The 16892-nt window shown below is 40.0% G+C and overlaps 1 protein-coding gene across 3 annotated transcripts in view; it reads right to left on the reverse strand.

Moving 5' to 3' along the window:
- faf1 (Fas (TNFRSF6) associated factor 1) overlaps positions 1-16892 on the reverse strand; it is a 386266-nt gene that overhangs the window by 9021 nt on the left and 360353 nt on the right. For all 3 annotated transcript variants that reach the window (XM_041208631.1, XM_041208632.1, XM_041208630.1), the window contains one exon: positions 15829-16044. In XM_041208631.1, the coding sequence (XP_041064565.1) occupies positions 15829-16044 (216 nt within the window). The remainder of the gene's footprint in view (positions 1-15828; positions 16045-16892) is intronic.

Consider the following 16892-nt stretch of genomic DNA (forward strand, 5'->3'; position numbering starts at 1 on the left):
TTTCTTGTACCCTAATTCACACCAAGTTTCACTTCCCCTGTACTTGCTGGCCTACACTAGCAATGCTTGAATTTCAAAATTTGCATCACTGTTTCAAATGCTTCCACGGCCTCACCTATCCCAACCTCTGCAATCTCCTTCTGCCCCACAGCTCTCAGGAGATCTCTGTACTCCTGCAATACTGACCTCTTGTGCATTCTGGATTTCAGCACTCCACCATTTGCAGCAGTGCCTTCAGTTGCCTAGGCCCTAAGCTCAGGAATTCTCACCCTAAACTCAAACTTTCTATTCTGAAGAGTCGTCATATTCGACTCAAAACATTAATTCTGTTTCTCTCTCCACAGATGCTGCTGAGTATTTCCAGCACTTTGTTTTATTTCAAATTTCCAACATCTGTAGTATTTTGCTTTTATTTGTCTGAGGCTCTCTTGCCTCCTTTAAGATACTTCTTAAGACATACCTCTTCAACCAAGCTTTCGATCACTGCTTCACTGGTCCTAATATCTCATGATTTACAGCCGAATTTTGTTTGATATAGCGCCTTAGGATATTTTACTATGTTAAAGGTGCTATATAAATACAAGCTATTGTTGTTACGTCCTGCTGTCATCACATTTGGCCACCAAATTGTTAATTCTATTTAGTATGGAGAAGAGTTCCATTAAGACATCTCACTCAGTTGTCAGTTGATTCCTCAGAAATCACATATAATTGAATGCTAAGGACATAATGGGCCTGTTTCTTTTACTTCTGTCTGCCTGTTGCAGCCAGTTACTGGGGCTTCTTTCCCAATTCTTACTCCAACAAGCTGCAGTATCCTAATGCCTAGCACTGGCTATTTCCATGTCAGCTAGAATTTACTAACCAACACTGACAATGGATTCAAATTCTGGTTTGTTGCAGTCACAGCCGACGATGCAGCTACTTCCTCTGCTGGTGGGGGATGAATTTACTGCGTTGAAAGTAGTTGGCAATGGCTTCTTGTTTAAGTGTTTCCCATAAGCACGTACATTGCCTATAGAACATCAAATGAAAATAACGCTACAACATGATATGTACCAAACATTCCTTGTAGTGCTTTTCCACAGCATAAACAACACCAAAATTCATTGCTTGGATCATGGATGTTGTGTTAGTAAAAATATTAACTCCAACGTATTTAGAAGCAGGCATTTCATGTGAATACCACAGTTGTCAAGACAATGTTCTTTCTTGTGATGTCACATTTTGGTCAAAGTGATATAGCAACTCTTCAAAAAGACTACCTGTTATCCAAGCTGTTTTCTTATTTTCTTAGTTTGAGGACCTTACTGCGATATCCAACCTCGCCTTGTTGGAAAAGGCAAGTGAAAACCAGAATTAGACCACTAAAATGTGGGATGGGGTAGATTTGGAATTTCTCATCATTAGCAGCATTTTTTCCCAGTCATGCTAACATAAAACATGGTAGCAACTCACTCCTTAGCTTTTTTTTTCTCCACTCAAGTATTTTTCATTGATGAAAACTAGCTTTCTGATTGGGTACAGCTTAGAAAAAAGACGAATTTTGTCAGTATAAAAGATGTCTTTGGGTATATCAAATTTTGGGCATTTTGTCACACAGCCAGTCGACAGCACATTTTTTGGCAACACCACTTGCCTTCCCATATGTGGATCTGGACTTGAATGCATGGTGGCTTTGGAAGTGGCTGATCCATGGTGAATTCATACACCCTTTCCAGCAAGGCTAGGTTAGCTTCTCCTGCCTGGTTGAATCACTTCGACAGTTGGAGTATGCATTCTTTTCCTTTGCCTGCAAAAAAATCTGCAGGTAATTAGCAGAGATTCCTTGTTTTTTCTGGGAGTTAAAGATGAAAGTGCTGTTAAATTTATTTCCTCATTTCACTAGGGTGCTCCTTCATATATCTGATTGTCTTGCATTTATCCATTGGTGGAAAGTCTTGTACTTTTAGCTAGTTATATTTGCAAACTGTTCTTTCCACTTGCTGATATATTGCATTTGGGTGGGGCAAGTTTGTCAGACTTAAACAACTAAGCTAGATCGGGAATTGAATACAAATGCAATGAAAAATGTAACGGGTCAGGTAGAAATCCTGCTTTGAATTAATCCAAAACTTAAATTCAGGGGATGAAGTGAGCAATGAATTTAGAATATATTTTTGTAGGAGACATTTTTGATTCCAATTAACAAATAAGTTATATTAAAATGAAAAACAGACTGTATCCACTATATACTTCAAAAGTCCACAAGCTTTATTTGTGATAAAGGTGTGAAGGATCACTTGTTTATGTTTTCTCACTTTGGAAACCATCTGCTACAATCAATTGCGCTAGAGTAATGTAACGATATTACATTGGGATTATTTATAAATCTCAGCACAAAAGCATGTACCAGGAGGAGGTAATTTCCTATCTCTAACTCACATCCGCTTTGTTTTACACGCTTGCATTTAATTTGATAGCACTTCTTTTCAAATCCCTACAGGTAACTAATTTGGGGAGCTGAACGAGGATGGCAGAAGCCAGATGCAACCAGAGCTTACCAACGCTGGTAACAATGACTGAGAACACAAATATGTTCCAATGAACATGATTCACTAGACTGTAACCATATAAACAAGGCTGTATTCAAGATCAATACACAGATCTATTATAAAATATAAATCTTCGTTGAAATTTTCAACTCCATGCTGCTGGTTAAAATGCTAATAATGGCCTGAAATTGTAAACTCAATTTATTTACCTGCAAGGCTGCATGAGGGGAACACATGTATATGGACCATACTCAGGGATCATGCCTCTTGTTGCCCTTCAAACAGTGAAGTCCCCAAAGACAGCAGAGTTTGCAAATGTTTACACCATTATCCAATTAACAGACAATAACACTCGAACATCTGTCAACAAACAAAGCTGTTGTTTTGCTTCGCTCCAAGGCATTTCTGTTCATTTGGCTTGAATGTGAGCTTAATTAACACACCATACTAACCTATTGTAAATAAACTTTCTGTTCTCTAATTTTATTTGGTCTTTATTATATCCTTTTGTCAGTTAATTCTCCTTCTTTAAGCATCATCCTTCTATGGTGACTTAATTTACTCCTTTCATGAAGGGTATAATGTACATCTATTTCTTGGCAAATGGAAGCGATAAACAATTTGAACAGTGATAATCAGCCAAAATTTCATTTGAAAAAACTAGAAAAAACTACAGGTAGATGGTAAGGAATGTGGAATGATTGAAGGGACAGAAAATAAACTCGGATTTGAGTTTGTGAAAATATAGGAATAAAGTTTCGGAGGCAGTCAACTGTGGGGGAGACGGGAAAATAAAAACGTGCGTTGACAAATTGAGATGGAAAGACACCAGAGAGACAGACACTGATAGGACAGAGACTTTTTCTCTATGTTTCTATTGGGATCACTCAATCAGAATTACAGAATTTTAACGGCACAGAAGGAGGTCATTCGGCCCATCATGTCGGCACCGGCTCTCCAAATGAACATTATGACTAATGCCTTTGCCCTGCCTTTTCCCCGTATCCCCACATTTTTGTTTCTATTCAAATAATAATCTAATTCCCGCCTCGATTGAATCTGCCTCTACCACACTTCCAGGCAGCCATTCCAGACCCGAACCATTCATTGTGTGAAGAATATTTTTCTCACATCATATTTGCTTCTTTTGCAAATCACTTTAGATCTGGGCCCTCTCATTCTTGATCCTTTTATGAGCGGGAACAGCTTTTCCCTATCTACTCTGTCCAGCTCCCTCATGATTTTGAGCATCTCTATCAAACCTCCTCTTAGCCTTCTTCTCTCCAAGGAGAGCAGTCCCAACCTCTCCAATCTATCTTCGTAACTGAAGTTTCTCATCCCTGGAACCATTCTTGTAAACCTCTTCTGCACTCTCTCCAATGTGTTCACATCCTTCCTATAATGTGGCACCCAAAACTGTACACAATACTCCAGCTGAGGTTTAACAAGTATCTTATATAAATTCAGCATAAACTCCTTGCTCTTGTACTCTATGGCCCTATTAATAAACCCCAGGATATAATATGCTTTATTAACGGCTCTCTTCACCTGTTCTGCCACGTTCAGTGATTTATGCACATAAACACTCAGGTCTTTCTGCTCCTGCACCCCCTTCAAAACTTCACCCCTTATTTTATATTGTTTGCCTTTGTTCTTCTTATCAAAATGCATTACCTCACACTTGCCCACATTGAACTTAATCTGCCACCTATCTGCCCACTCCATCAACTTGTCTATGTCCTTTTGAAGTTTAACACTGTCCTCCTTGCAGATTACAACACTCCCAAGCTTCGTATCATCCGCAAACTTTGAAACTGTCCCCTGCACAGCAAAATTCAGATCATTAGTATATATCAGGAAAAGCAAGGATCCCAATACCAATCCCAGGGAACTCCACTACAATCCTTCCTCTAGCCCGAAAAATATCCATTGACCATTACTCACTGCTTCCTATTTTTCAGCCAATTTTATAAACATGTTACTGCTGTCCCTTTCATTCCTTGAGCAATAACTTTTCTCAAGTCTGTTGTGTGGCACTGTCTCAAATGTCTTTTGAAAGTTTACGTACACCACATCAGCAGCATTACCCTCATCGACCTTTTCAGTTACCTCTTCAAAAACTCCAGCAAGTTAGTTAAACGTGATTTCCCCTTTAGGAATGTATGCTGGCTCTTCTTTATCACCCCATATTTTTCCATGTGGTTCCTAATCCTGCCCCGAATAATTGTTTCTGGAATCCTGCCCACCACAGAAGTTAAACTGACTGGTCTATAATTGCTGGGCTTATCTGTACAACCTTTTTTGAACAAGGCCAAGATGTTTGCAATTCTCCAGTCCTCCGGCATCTCTCTCGAGTCTAGGAAAGACTGAAAAATTATGGCCAGTGCCCCTGCAATTTCTACTCTCACTTCCTTCAATGTCCTTGGATGTATCTTGTCCGGTCCCAGTGCCTTGTCAGTTGCAAAGCATTAGTTTATCTTCTGCCACTCTTTAATAGCATAATAAAATTTCTTAATTCGACTTAAGCTCATCATCTCAGCCTGTTTTAATAAATAATTTAAAACATTATGTCACAGATCTTCTGGGAAGCGGCAATCATCATTAGCTTGCCCCTCTGCTCAAATGTTTTCACGTCTAGACACTGTTCCGCATTTCTTGCTGGGTTTTTCAAGCCTGGCTTCTCCAGAAATGCAGAATGCAGCGTCCATCGGAAAGCTCCGTTGCAGCGCTGTAGCATCGGGAGAAAGACAGAATATGCCCCCTTTTTACAGCACTAGCTGTCATATGGTAAGTTTAAATGTCCAGTATGAATATATGTGAATGGGTGAGTGGATGAATGAGTGAACAGGTAGGATGGGCAGGTGGATAAGCTGGCAAATGAGAGGCTGGCAGATGGGTCATGTGGCAGGCAGGTGAGTAGGGTGACAGGTGGTTCAGAGGTAGTGTGGTTGGTTAGGAGGGGTAGTCAGGTCAGAGGCTAGTCAGGTGGTGTGGGGTAGTAAGGTCTTGTCACAGGAGGGGTAGTCAGGTGGTTGGGGGGGGTAGCCAGGGCGGTCAGTGTGAATGATAGGAGTATCAGTTCTATAGTTACCCAGGAGTTAGACTAAGATTTTTCTGTCCAACATTTCCTGGGTAACCATCCAGGTAAAGGGCCACAGAACTGTCTGAAGTCTCCGACCCTAGCTCAGACTCGGAGGCGTTTGCAAGGGTTCCCAGAGAGCAGGGGAATTGCCTGTCAGAAGTTCAGGCAATTCACACAGAGGTCATGGGTCGTATGACTGGCCTCCAACAATCCAGAGACTGGGCCTATGTACTGATTCTATTGTTTCATCTTTTTATTTAAAAGCAAGTTTAAAGAAGTTTTATAAATGTAAATTTTATTACATATTACAATCTAAACTTTTCTATCTCTTAACTGTGTGATCTGACATTGTGATCCTGCAGGAACAGCCTGTCAATTTTAAGTATATACATTTCTCAATACTGCCAAACCTATAAACCAACATTAAATATACACACACACGCACACGTAATACTATATTATCTTTCATACTGTTGCACATAGGCAGTCAAGTGCTGTCTTAAGGTGAAATGGGATTTTGGCTAGGGATAATTGGACCAGAGTGTGAAGGGATACTCGGTCTCCATCATAAATCAGACATTTTATATTTCATTATACGTCCTATGTACTAGCTTCATAATAGCATCTGTCTATAGAAACATGTCATACTGTTATCCTGCCTGTTCATCAGTAGTGGTGCTAAATTGGCATAGGGATGCAAGAATAAGGGAAGTAAACATTTGGCTAAAGGAGTGGCGTGGGAAAGAGGGGTTTCATTTCATGAGGCACTGGCATCAGTATTAGAACAGGAGGGATCTGTACCATTGGGACGGTCTCCACCTGAACCAATCTGGGATCAATGTTCTAGCGAAAAGGATAAATAGGGTGGTCAACAGGACTTTAAACTAGAAAGTTGGGGGGGGGGGGGCAGTAGGGAAGGGTAAAACTCCAAGAAGTATGAATAATGGGAAACAAAGCAGCAGGTTAGCGTGTGGGGGGTTGGATTCAACTTTATGGAAAATTATGAAAAAACTGAAAAGGAGAGCCCAGGAGAGGCTATTAAAAGTCTCCAGAACACAAAATAGGACAGAGTGTTTGGAAAGGGCTAGGAATCTAACTTCAAGCACATCAGATAAAGGGACGACAATGAAAAAGGGGACGGGAAATACAGGACTGAAGGTGTTGTATCTGAATGCATGCAGATTGAATGAGGCAGATTTGAAAAGGGAGATTAGGGTGAAGGAACCCTTAGGAGGAAGGGACCATAATATGATAGAATTTACCCTGCAATTTGAGAGGAAAAAGCTGGAATCAGATGTAACGGTATTACAGTTGAATAAAGGCAACTACAGAGGCATGAGGGAGGAGCTGGCCAGAATTGACTGGGAGATGAGCCTAGCAGGAAAGACAGTGGAACAGCAATGGCAGGAGTTTCTGGGAGTAATTTGGGAGACACAGCAAAAATTCATCCCTTGGAAGAAGAAGCATACTAAAGGGAGGACGAGGCAACCATGGCTGACAAGGGACGTCAGGGACAGCATAAAAGCTAAAGAGACAGCATACAATGCGGTGAAGAGCAGTGGGAAACCAGGGGATTGGGAAGCCTACAAAGACCAACAGAGGACAACTAGAAAAGAAATAAGGAGGGAGAAGATTAACTCTGAGGATAAACTAGCCAGTAATATAAAAGACGATTGCAAGAGTTTTTTTAGATATATAAAGGATAAGAGAGAGGCAAAAGTGGACATTGGGCCGCTGGAAAATGCGCTGGAGAAGTAGTAGTGAGGAACAAAGAAATGGCGGAGGAACTGAATAGGTACTTTGCGTCAGTCTTCAAAGCAGAAGACACGAGTGACATCCCCAAAATTCAAGAGAGTCGGGGGGCAGAGGTGACTATGGTGGCAATTACCAAGGAGAAGGTGCTAAGAAAACTGAAAGGTCTGAAGGTGGATAAATCACCTGGACCAGATGGATTACACCCCAGAGTTCTGAAGGAGATAGCTGAAGAGATAGTGGAGGCTTAAGTGGTGATCTTTCAGGAATCAATGGAGTCAGGGAGGGTCTCAGAAGACTGGAAAATCGCTAATGTAACCCCCCTGTTTAAGAAGGGAGTGAGGCAAAAGATGGGAAATTACAGGCCGATTAGCCTGACCCTGGTCGTTGGTAAGATTTTAGAGTCCATTATTAAGGATGAGATTTCAGAATACTTGGAAGTGCATGGTAAAACAGGGCAAAGTCAGCATGGTTTCATCAAGGGGAGGTCATGCCTGACAAATCTGTTAGAATTCTTTGAGGAGATAACGAGTAGTTTAGACAAAGGAGAGCCAATGGATGTTATCTACTTGGACTTCCAGAAGGCCTTTGACAAGGTGCCGCACAGCAGGCTGCTCAGTAAGATAACAGCGCATGGTATTAGAGGCAAGGTACTAGCATGGATAGAAGATTGGCTGTCTGGCAGGAGGCAGAAAGTGGGGATAAGGGGGTCCTTCTCAGGATGGCGGCCGGTGACTAGTGGAGTTCCGCAGGGGTCAGTGTTGGGACCACAACTTTTCATTTTATACATTAATGATCTAGATGAAGGAATTGAGGGCATTCTGGCAAAGTCTGCAGATAATACAAAGATAGGTGGAGGGACAGGTAGTATTGAGGAGGTGGGGAGGCTGCAGAAGGATTTGGACAGGTTAGGAGAATGGGCAAAGAAGTGGCAGATGGAATACAACGTGGGGAAGTGTGAGGTCATGCACTTTAGTAGAAAGAATAGAGGCTTGGACTATTTTCTAAATGGGGAGAGAATTCAGAAATCTGGAATGCAAAGGGACTTGGGAGTCCTAGTCCAGGATTCTCTTAACGTTAACTTGCAGGTTGAGTCAGTAGTTAGGAAGGCAAATGCAATGTTGCCATTTATTTCGAGAGGACTAGAATATAAAAGCAGGGATGTGCTGCTGTGGCTTTATAAGGCTCTGGTCAGATCACATTTAGAATATTCTGAGAAATTTTGGGCCCCGTATCTCAGGAAGGGTGTTCTGGCCCTGGAGAGGGTCAGAGGAGGTTCACGAGAATGATCCTAGGAATGATAGGCTTAACATATGAGGAACGTTTGAGGACTCTGGGTCTATACTCGATGCAGTTTAAAAGGATGAGGTGGGATCTGATTGAAACTTACAGAATACTGAAAGGCCTGGATAGAGTGGACGTGGGGAAGAGGTTTCCATTAGTAGGAGAGACTAGGACCCGAGGGCACAGCCTCAGAGTAAACGGAAGACTTTTTAGAACAGAGATGAGGAGAAACTTCTTTAGCCAGAGAGGGTGAATCTATGGAATTCATTGCCACAGAAGGCTGTGGAGACCAGGTCATTCTGTGTATTTAAGACCGAGATAGATAGGCTCTTGATTGGTAAGGGGATCAAAGATTACGGGGAGAAGGCAGGAGAATGGGGTTGAGAAACTTATCAGCCATGATTGAATGGTGGAGCAGACGCAACGGGCCGAATGGCCTAATTTCTGCTCCTATGTCTTATGGTCTTATCAACTTCTGTGAAAATCTGTAATTTAGCCTTTCAAACTTAGCTAATTCTGATGACAACTTGAGATAATGATAAACTGTAAAACCAATTAATTAATTGTCTCCAACTGAGCGGTTTACTTTAAACCAAGCATTTCTCAAGTTACCTGTGCATTTTCCATCACATTCATAAATAGTTATTTTTAGTTGGGACAAATGTTTAAATGAATTAAATTATCACAATTACTTATTGGGCTCAATTTCCAGATTGTTTCACCACAAAAGTAACTAACAAAAGTCAATTCAATTCATATGGCTAATGCTAAGGCTGATCTACCAGGTACATCCATTTTAGCAAGAGTCAAGATTCAAATTAAATGCATCTCATTCTGACCATTAGGCTTAGTGGAAAGGATACAATATATACATTGCTCCTGTTAAAAAAAATGCCCTCATTCTGAGATGCCGTCTGACCAGCAATAGAAACTACATTCAAAATTTATATTCCAGATGACGAGATCATTTACATTCTGGGTCACTCAACTGGCATACTGATAGGTTTTGCTAGTCCCTCATACCAAAACATTGAAATAATTTCAGCAAATTCATACTTGTCCCTACTTTAAAACAGCAAAGCTAGAATATGGAGCAACTGTTTCCACTTGATCCCCTCTCCCTTTTTTAATAATAGATTACACAAGCTTGTCCAGGACTGCACATGCTGGAAGATAATACAGCCTCATCTAGCAAGAATCAATTATTTATTTAACAGTACCAACCATTGGAAAAAGCAATGAGACCAGTTATTTCAGATCACTATGTGTTTAATAGTCTCAAAATTTAAAACCATTAGGTACTTTAGTGAGTAAAGGAGAAAGAAGGTGTAAATGATATTAAACATGGAAGTTAACAATAACACTACTACATACATTATTAATTAATTTTCGGGTAATCAGGCATAATTACTTCCGAAACATAAAATTAAGTATTATAATGCAAATTGATAAAGCAGCAAGCCAATATAAATAGTTTGATTTTTGGACTAAAATAACACTTTAAAACAGTATAAAACATCTACAGTGCATTGCTCTCATCAGTAAGATCAATCCTTCATTAAACAACAGTTGACTAAATTAAGCCTTCTCCCAAAGCTAGGAAGCAGCTGAATTTTAGGTAGGAGAAGATATTTCAAAGGATTATTAACATATGCACTATTTATTTATGCATACTTAAAAGAGTTGAGTATGTTTCTCACTAGTGGAAAACCAGCAGAACCATTGCAAATTGAGATGTTACTTTTCAAAATTAAGACAACTTCAACCAATTTAGAAGAGACCACAACGTTTTTCCATCATAACCGCTTATAAACAATGAGTATGAATGGGGGTGATTTCATTTCATGCATAGATTTGAAAAGTTTAATTGGCATAAATAATAGTCATTTAAAATAGACTTTAAATAAGAGTTGAATTTAAATAGACGATTAATAAATCCACTAAGTATATGTGTATGAGTCAAAATTACATTACAGTTAATGGCTTGTCTTATCTGCTTCATAATACAATCTAGCTTAGTTGCAACACTAAGTAAAAGGTTTTCTGCATCTTTTTTTATCCTGATTCAATACATTTACAGTACACTTCGAGTTGCGCTGTATTATTATTTTGTCCCATGGGGAAAATTTCCTATTGATCCATTGTGTTGAGTTTTGGTCATTTAAAAAATTTAAGTATCTTGTAACCACCACATAATAATTCCCGTTCTTAGATAGACCAGTATGCTAATATGTGTCACATTGTAAGGAGAGGATACAGGGAAGATTTACAAGAATGATCCCAGAAATATGTGGGCATACAGATCAGGAAAGGACTGACAGGCTGGGACTGTTTTCTTTTCTTTGAAAAATAAAGACGAGGGTTGACCTAATAAACAGGTCTTTAAAATTATGAAAATTAAGAATTATGAGAGAATGTTTCCTCTTGCGGGAAAGAGCATAATTAGAGGCCATCAATATATGGTAGTCATCAAGAAAACCAATAGGGAATTCAGGAGAAACTTCTTTACCAGTGTTGAGAATGAGGAACTTGCTACCACAGGGAGTGGTTGAAACAATTGCTATAGATGTATTTGAGGGAAAGCTAGACAAGCATGAGGGAGAAGGGAGTAGAGGGTGACGCTGAAAGATACGGGCAGAGGCTCAAGTGGACCATAAACATCTGTATGGGTTGGTTAGGCCGAATGGCCTGTTTCTGTGCTGTATATCCTATGTAAACACTTTGAACAGCTAGTAGAATGTAACCATAGCTGCCAATTTGGCAAGTGTGCAGAAAAACTGGAAAGACAAGAAAATACGCAATGTAGAGATCGATTTTATTCACAATGACAAGTACCTGAGGGTATGTAAATTTCCTTTGAGATAATGGTGGGTCTTCTGATACCAACGATCTGCATCTAGAATGTACGCACCGAAGTTTACAGTCTCTTTAATACATAAATCCAATCAATAATGCTTGGTGAAGATCTGAGGATAGTTCCATATGTCAGCCTTGCAATTACTGTCCAAAGGCGCTTTTTTGAAATAGGCCCAAAGAGCAGTGGTTCAGTGAATGTTTAGCTTTCCTTGGAGTTAACCTGTCAGCTGCTAACATTCAATCGAATCTACAAACTGTCCAAGCAGGTGCTGCTTCAAATCATATTTGATTGAACTTTGAATCCCATTCATAAAACACAAATAACTTGAATATTGCTCAAAAGAGAGGCATGTTGCCGAAGTTTTTCATCTTGCGTTCCGATTGGTCAAGACATTGTCATGGAGAAAGCAACGGGGACCCATAGGCCCCCCCCTCAAGCTCCCAGGTAATTAAAAAAAGGCTCAAGGCTTTTGTTTGCAGTGAATAGGTCCTTGTGTATGAATGTATGTTGAGTTCCCTGTTACTTTCTCCATGTCAACATCTTGGACAACCAGAGTCGACTTGCCAACCAATCAGCACCCTTTTCTTTGTACAATAAATTGTGATCGGTTGAAATTTGGCTTCAGTAACATATCTCTCTTTTCAGCAATATTCAAGTCTGTACCACAAGTGACAAATAACTGTCATATTTTTAAATGATTCAGCCATAATATACATTATAGAGGGTCTGAGTACAGTGCAACAAAATGAAGTAAATCTTGTGAAAATGCAACGTTATAAATCTGATGCAAATGCATATTTTTTTTGCAATTCTTCAATGTATAATAAAACAGAAAGGTTAATAACAAATGTTATGGCCAGGATATTGAGGTCAGTGAGCGGGGAAGCTTGCCGATGCGTAAAATAACAAGGGATGATGTTGGGCAGAACTCCCGACGTCACCCCGTGTCATTTCAATTTTCAGGTGGGCAAGGGCGCAGCCGAATCAGCTGCCGACCTGTCAACGGCCAACTGAGGCCATTTAAAAAGTAATTGAACTAGTTAATGGACCTGCTCGCCCAACCTTGAGGTTGGCGGGCAGGCCGGGAGCCCTGGCGGGCTTCAGAAAAAGCATGAAACCTCATCCACGGGCGGGATGAGGTTTCATGTAGACTTTTAAAAGTTTAATAAAAGTTTGGATAAAAGTAATGGACATGTCCCAACTCATGTGACAGTGTCACATGAGGGGACATGTCAGGGAAATTTTATTTTTGTCCATTGACCATTTTTGAATTTGGCGCTAATCTCCCTGAGGCAGCACTTAGCCTTAGGGAGATGAGTGCGCTCTTTTATGTGCATGCACGAAAGAGCGCACTCCAGACTGAGGGAATGCCCCCCCTTGCCCCCATAGGGAGCGCATAGCACTTCCTGGCGGATGTCACAATGGGTGGGCCTTAATTGGCTTGCCCACATAAAATGGCAGCGCACCCCCAGTTGGGGGGTATGCCTGCATGCACCCGCTCCTGCACTTCCTCGCTGACGGGGGGAGAATTCTTCACTTTGGGTTTGTGATTGGCTCTGAAGTCAAATATTAGAAAAACCAAGTGCAACATTTCTCAGAGTAGACCAAGAGTGACAATTTAGATATTTACTTCCAATCAGACCTGCAGGTAGGTCCCAAGAAATAGATCAAGTTATCTAACTAAAGGTACAATATTTTCGATTTTTTTTTGCGAAGATTGAACACGCCAGCAAAAAGGGTGCAGTACCAACCAAAGGCTAGAAGAATATAAGGCGCAGATGGAAGATGCTGCAGAAAGTGAGCACTGAAAGCATAAGAGGCTCTGCATGATGAACCTCAACTACTTGGATAGGTTTCTGCATTACGTACAGATGTCATGATGTACAACCACTTAGATTTCCAGAAAGCATTTGATAAGGTGCCACATCAAAGATTGTTGCGGAAAATAAAAGCTCATGGTGTAGGGGGTATCATATTGGCATGGATAGAAGATTGGCTAGCTAACAGGAAACAGAGGGTAGCCATAAATGCGTCTTTTTCTGGTTGGTGGGATGTAACTAGCTGTGTAACCACAGGGACCAGTGCCGGCCCTAACTTTTCACAATTTATATAAATGAGTTGGATGAAGGGATTGAAAGTATGGTTGCTAAATTTGCTGACGATACAAAGATAGGTAGGAAAGTAAGCTGTGAAGAGGACATAAGGATGCTACATAGGGACATAGATAGGTTAGGTGAGTGGGCAAGATTTCAGCAGGAAGAATAAAAAAGCATATTATCTAAATGGTGAGAAATTGCAGAGCTCTGAGGTTCAGAGGGATCTGGGTATCCTCGTGCATGAATCGCAAAAGGCTAGTATGCAGGTATAGAAAATAATTAGGAAAGCTAATACAATTATTGTTTATTGCAAGGGCAATTAAATACAAAACTAGGGAGATTATGCTTCAGTTGTACAGGACACTGGTGAGACCACATCTAGGAACATTGTGTACAGTACTGGTCTCCTTATTTAAGGAAAGATGCAACTGTATTAGAAGCAGGTCAGAGAAGGTTTACTAAACTAATACCAAGAATGGACGGGTTGTCAAATGGGGAAAAATTGGACAGGCTAGGCTTGTATCCACTGGAGTTTAGAAGAGTAAGAGGTGACTTGATTGAAACATATAAGATCCTGAGGAGTCTTGACAGGATGTGGAGAGGATGTTTCCTCTTGTGGGAGAATCCAGAATTAAGGGTCACTGTTTAAAAACAAGAGGGGTTGCCCATTTACGACAGAGGTGAGAAGAAATTGTTTCTTTCAGAGGGTAGCAAGTATTTGGAATTACCTTCCTGAAAAGGCAGTGGAAGCAGAGTCTTTGAATGTTTTCAAGGTGGAGGTAGATAGATTCTTGATAAACAAGGGGGTGAAGGGTACAGGGGGTAGGTGGGAGGATATAGTTAGATCAGCCATGAACTTAGTGAATAGTGGAGTTGGGCCCCATTATAGAAACAAGCATTTCAAGGATGGTAAGAATTGGGTGACCAACTTGAGAGGGAAACAATTTTTAAAGGTGACAGAGGCTCTTGTCATAATGGAGGCAGGAGTTAACGCCGATCCTTTAAAATTGGCATTAGCTCTATTTTCTACTTGGTATTATCTGAAGCAAACCTTTTGTTCTCTAGAAATTGAGTATGGAATGTGCTAACCCTGTCTTTATCTTAGTGCCACTATTTGAAAAAGTCAAAGTACCAGATTCACTATTGGCTTGGCTTAAAAAGCAAACGTGTGCCAAACTGAAAATCTATAATTCAGTATTAGAGGTGCATTCAAAATATGCATGGACCATATTAAAGTAATTGCCACTTCACAAAGAAAGACTGGGCAGTATAATTGCATTCGCCATCTGTTCCAAAATTAATATTGTGCTGGCAGTGATATTATAAAGAGATTATTAATAAAGGCAGAAGAAGAGGAAGTGACTCCATGAATACTTAAGTAATTTTGCTCAAGTCAGAAATGTGTAGGCCTAGATGAAGGCCATATGATATAAGTAAAGGGTATTCTAAAAAGTTAATAAATCTGAATTAACAAATAGATATGTCAAGGAGTGTGACAGAATACGAATAAATGGGATTTGGTTGATACAGTCATAATACAAACAATCATAATAATCTGGGGATTCTAATGACTATTGGATCTATGACTATCGGATCTATGAGTATTCAATGACTATTGGATCACCATTCTTGCAATTTATATCAATATAACATGTCGTGTATGCTTATTGCCTTGCAATTAACTTCATTGTATCTGTCACCTTATAATTATGTCCTGTAACATGTTGAAGATGTTCTTCTTTTGATTATTTCATTTTTCCTACATTTGTTTAATGCCTGCTTAAGACTTCACAGCTGTGTGGTAGCCCATTTCTTTCAAAAGACATGGGAAATACCAATGCAGCCCAGAGGAATTTTTTTAGACCTACGTATGAGTTAATGCTGATGAAAGAATTAAGAGGTTAAGCTTTTGAAAGCTTGCACAGCAGGTGTTAATAAATCTGACCAGATGGAATTTTTTTTAAGAGAAATTGCTGGTTTTCTTCTCATTATCCTCACATTTCAGAGACTACACAAAAGTAGTTATTATTTGACAATGTTATTATGCTACAGAAATATACTTCAAAGTAAAAAGTAAAAGAATCAAAAAATAATATATTTGGAATTAAGATCAAGTTACTTGGAAGTATAATCTTATAATCTTTGTTTTAATCTTTCCAAGTTGAACGCACATGTAATAAAAACTGTAGCACAATAACAAAAAGATGATATTGAAGCACTTACATCTCTTCTGGGGAAGGTGCTCAGCAGTTTGTATTCGTCCCTTGGGAAACCTTTGGAAGCCACAAAATCAAAGACAACTTGGAGCCTGTTGCTTGCTAAGAAACGCCGTTCAAAGAATTCCCCACGCGGTGTTCTGATGCGTAGTTTGCTGACAAGTTCAGTGCTCTCCTCTCTTGGCTCTGGAGGTAATGATTGCTCAAGGGACAATCGAATAGCCTGGACAAATAAAGAAACAAAGAACCTGAGCAAGCCCCCAGATCAACTTTATTCTTTCTCTACTGACCTTTAGGAAAATTAGTGATCAGGTCAAAGGCATTCCCATTTCAATTATGGGAATTACTACATTACACCAGGAGACCCACCACGGTACAATTTACTGAAGAGATTTATGTACATGGAAAGTGCAATAAATTATGACTATTGTCTGAAATATTCAAGTCTCTGATTTTTTTTAAAAAAGGATTGTAGTTTGAAGGGTGATGACAGCTATAGTCTGTTTTTAGTTTTTTTCTGGTTATTATGTTTTTTAGACCAGATATTGACGAAGTGTGTGGTTACAAATTAAATTAGCAAGTTTGCAAAAATCCTTCCTAAAACTTCAAAGTTTTTGAAAATTCTCTTACAATCTGATCCTGGTCTACTATTTCTATGTATCACACTTAATTTGTTTTAGCAATTAAATTAACTTTCATAATTAAAAATAAATGGCTATATTTAGATAGTAGAACAACTTGCACTAACACAGAGTCTTAGGGCAGGATTTTTCAGATGGCGGGGTTTCCTGTCCCAGAGTCCCAGAGGAAACACATCCCCACCGATCACAGCAGCCCAAAAACCATTTAATGCTCTGCGATGCATTACTTGGCTAGGAGGGATCTTCCACCTGGGCAGAAATACAGCCTGAAAAGCTGCCAGCCAATCGTAGTCCCAGCAACCCCAGTGACAGCGTAGCCAGTTCTGGGACTACAAACAGAACCCAGATTCTAAGTCCTGGAGTCCAGGACCAGGTAGGTGCAGGGGGGGTTGCATGGCAAGGAGGGGAGGTCTAGGGGATTGGGGGTCAT

Source organism: Carcharodon carcharias, chromosome 16 (assembly GCF_017639515.1).
Source record: "Carcharodon carcharias isolate sCarCar2 chromosome 16, sCarCar2.pri, whole genome shotgun sequence".
Taxonomy (NCBI): domain Eukaryota; kingdom Metazoa; phylum Chordata; class Chondrichthyes; order Lamniformes; family Lamnidae; genus Carcharodon; species Carcharodon carcharias.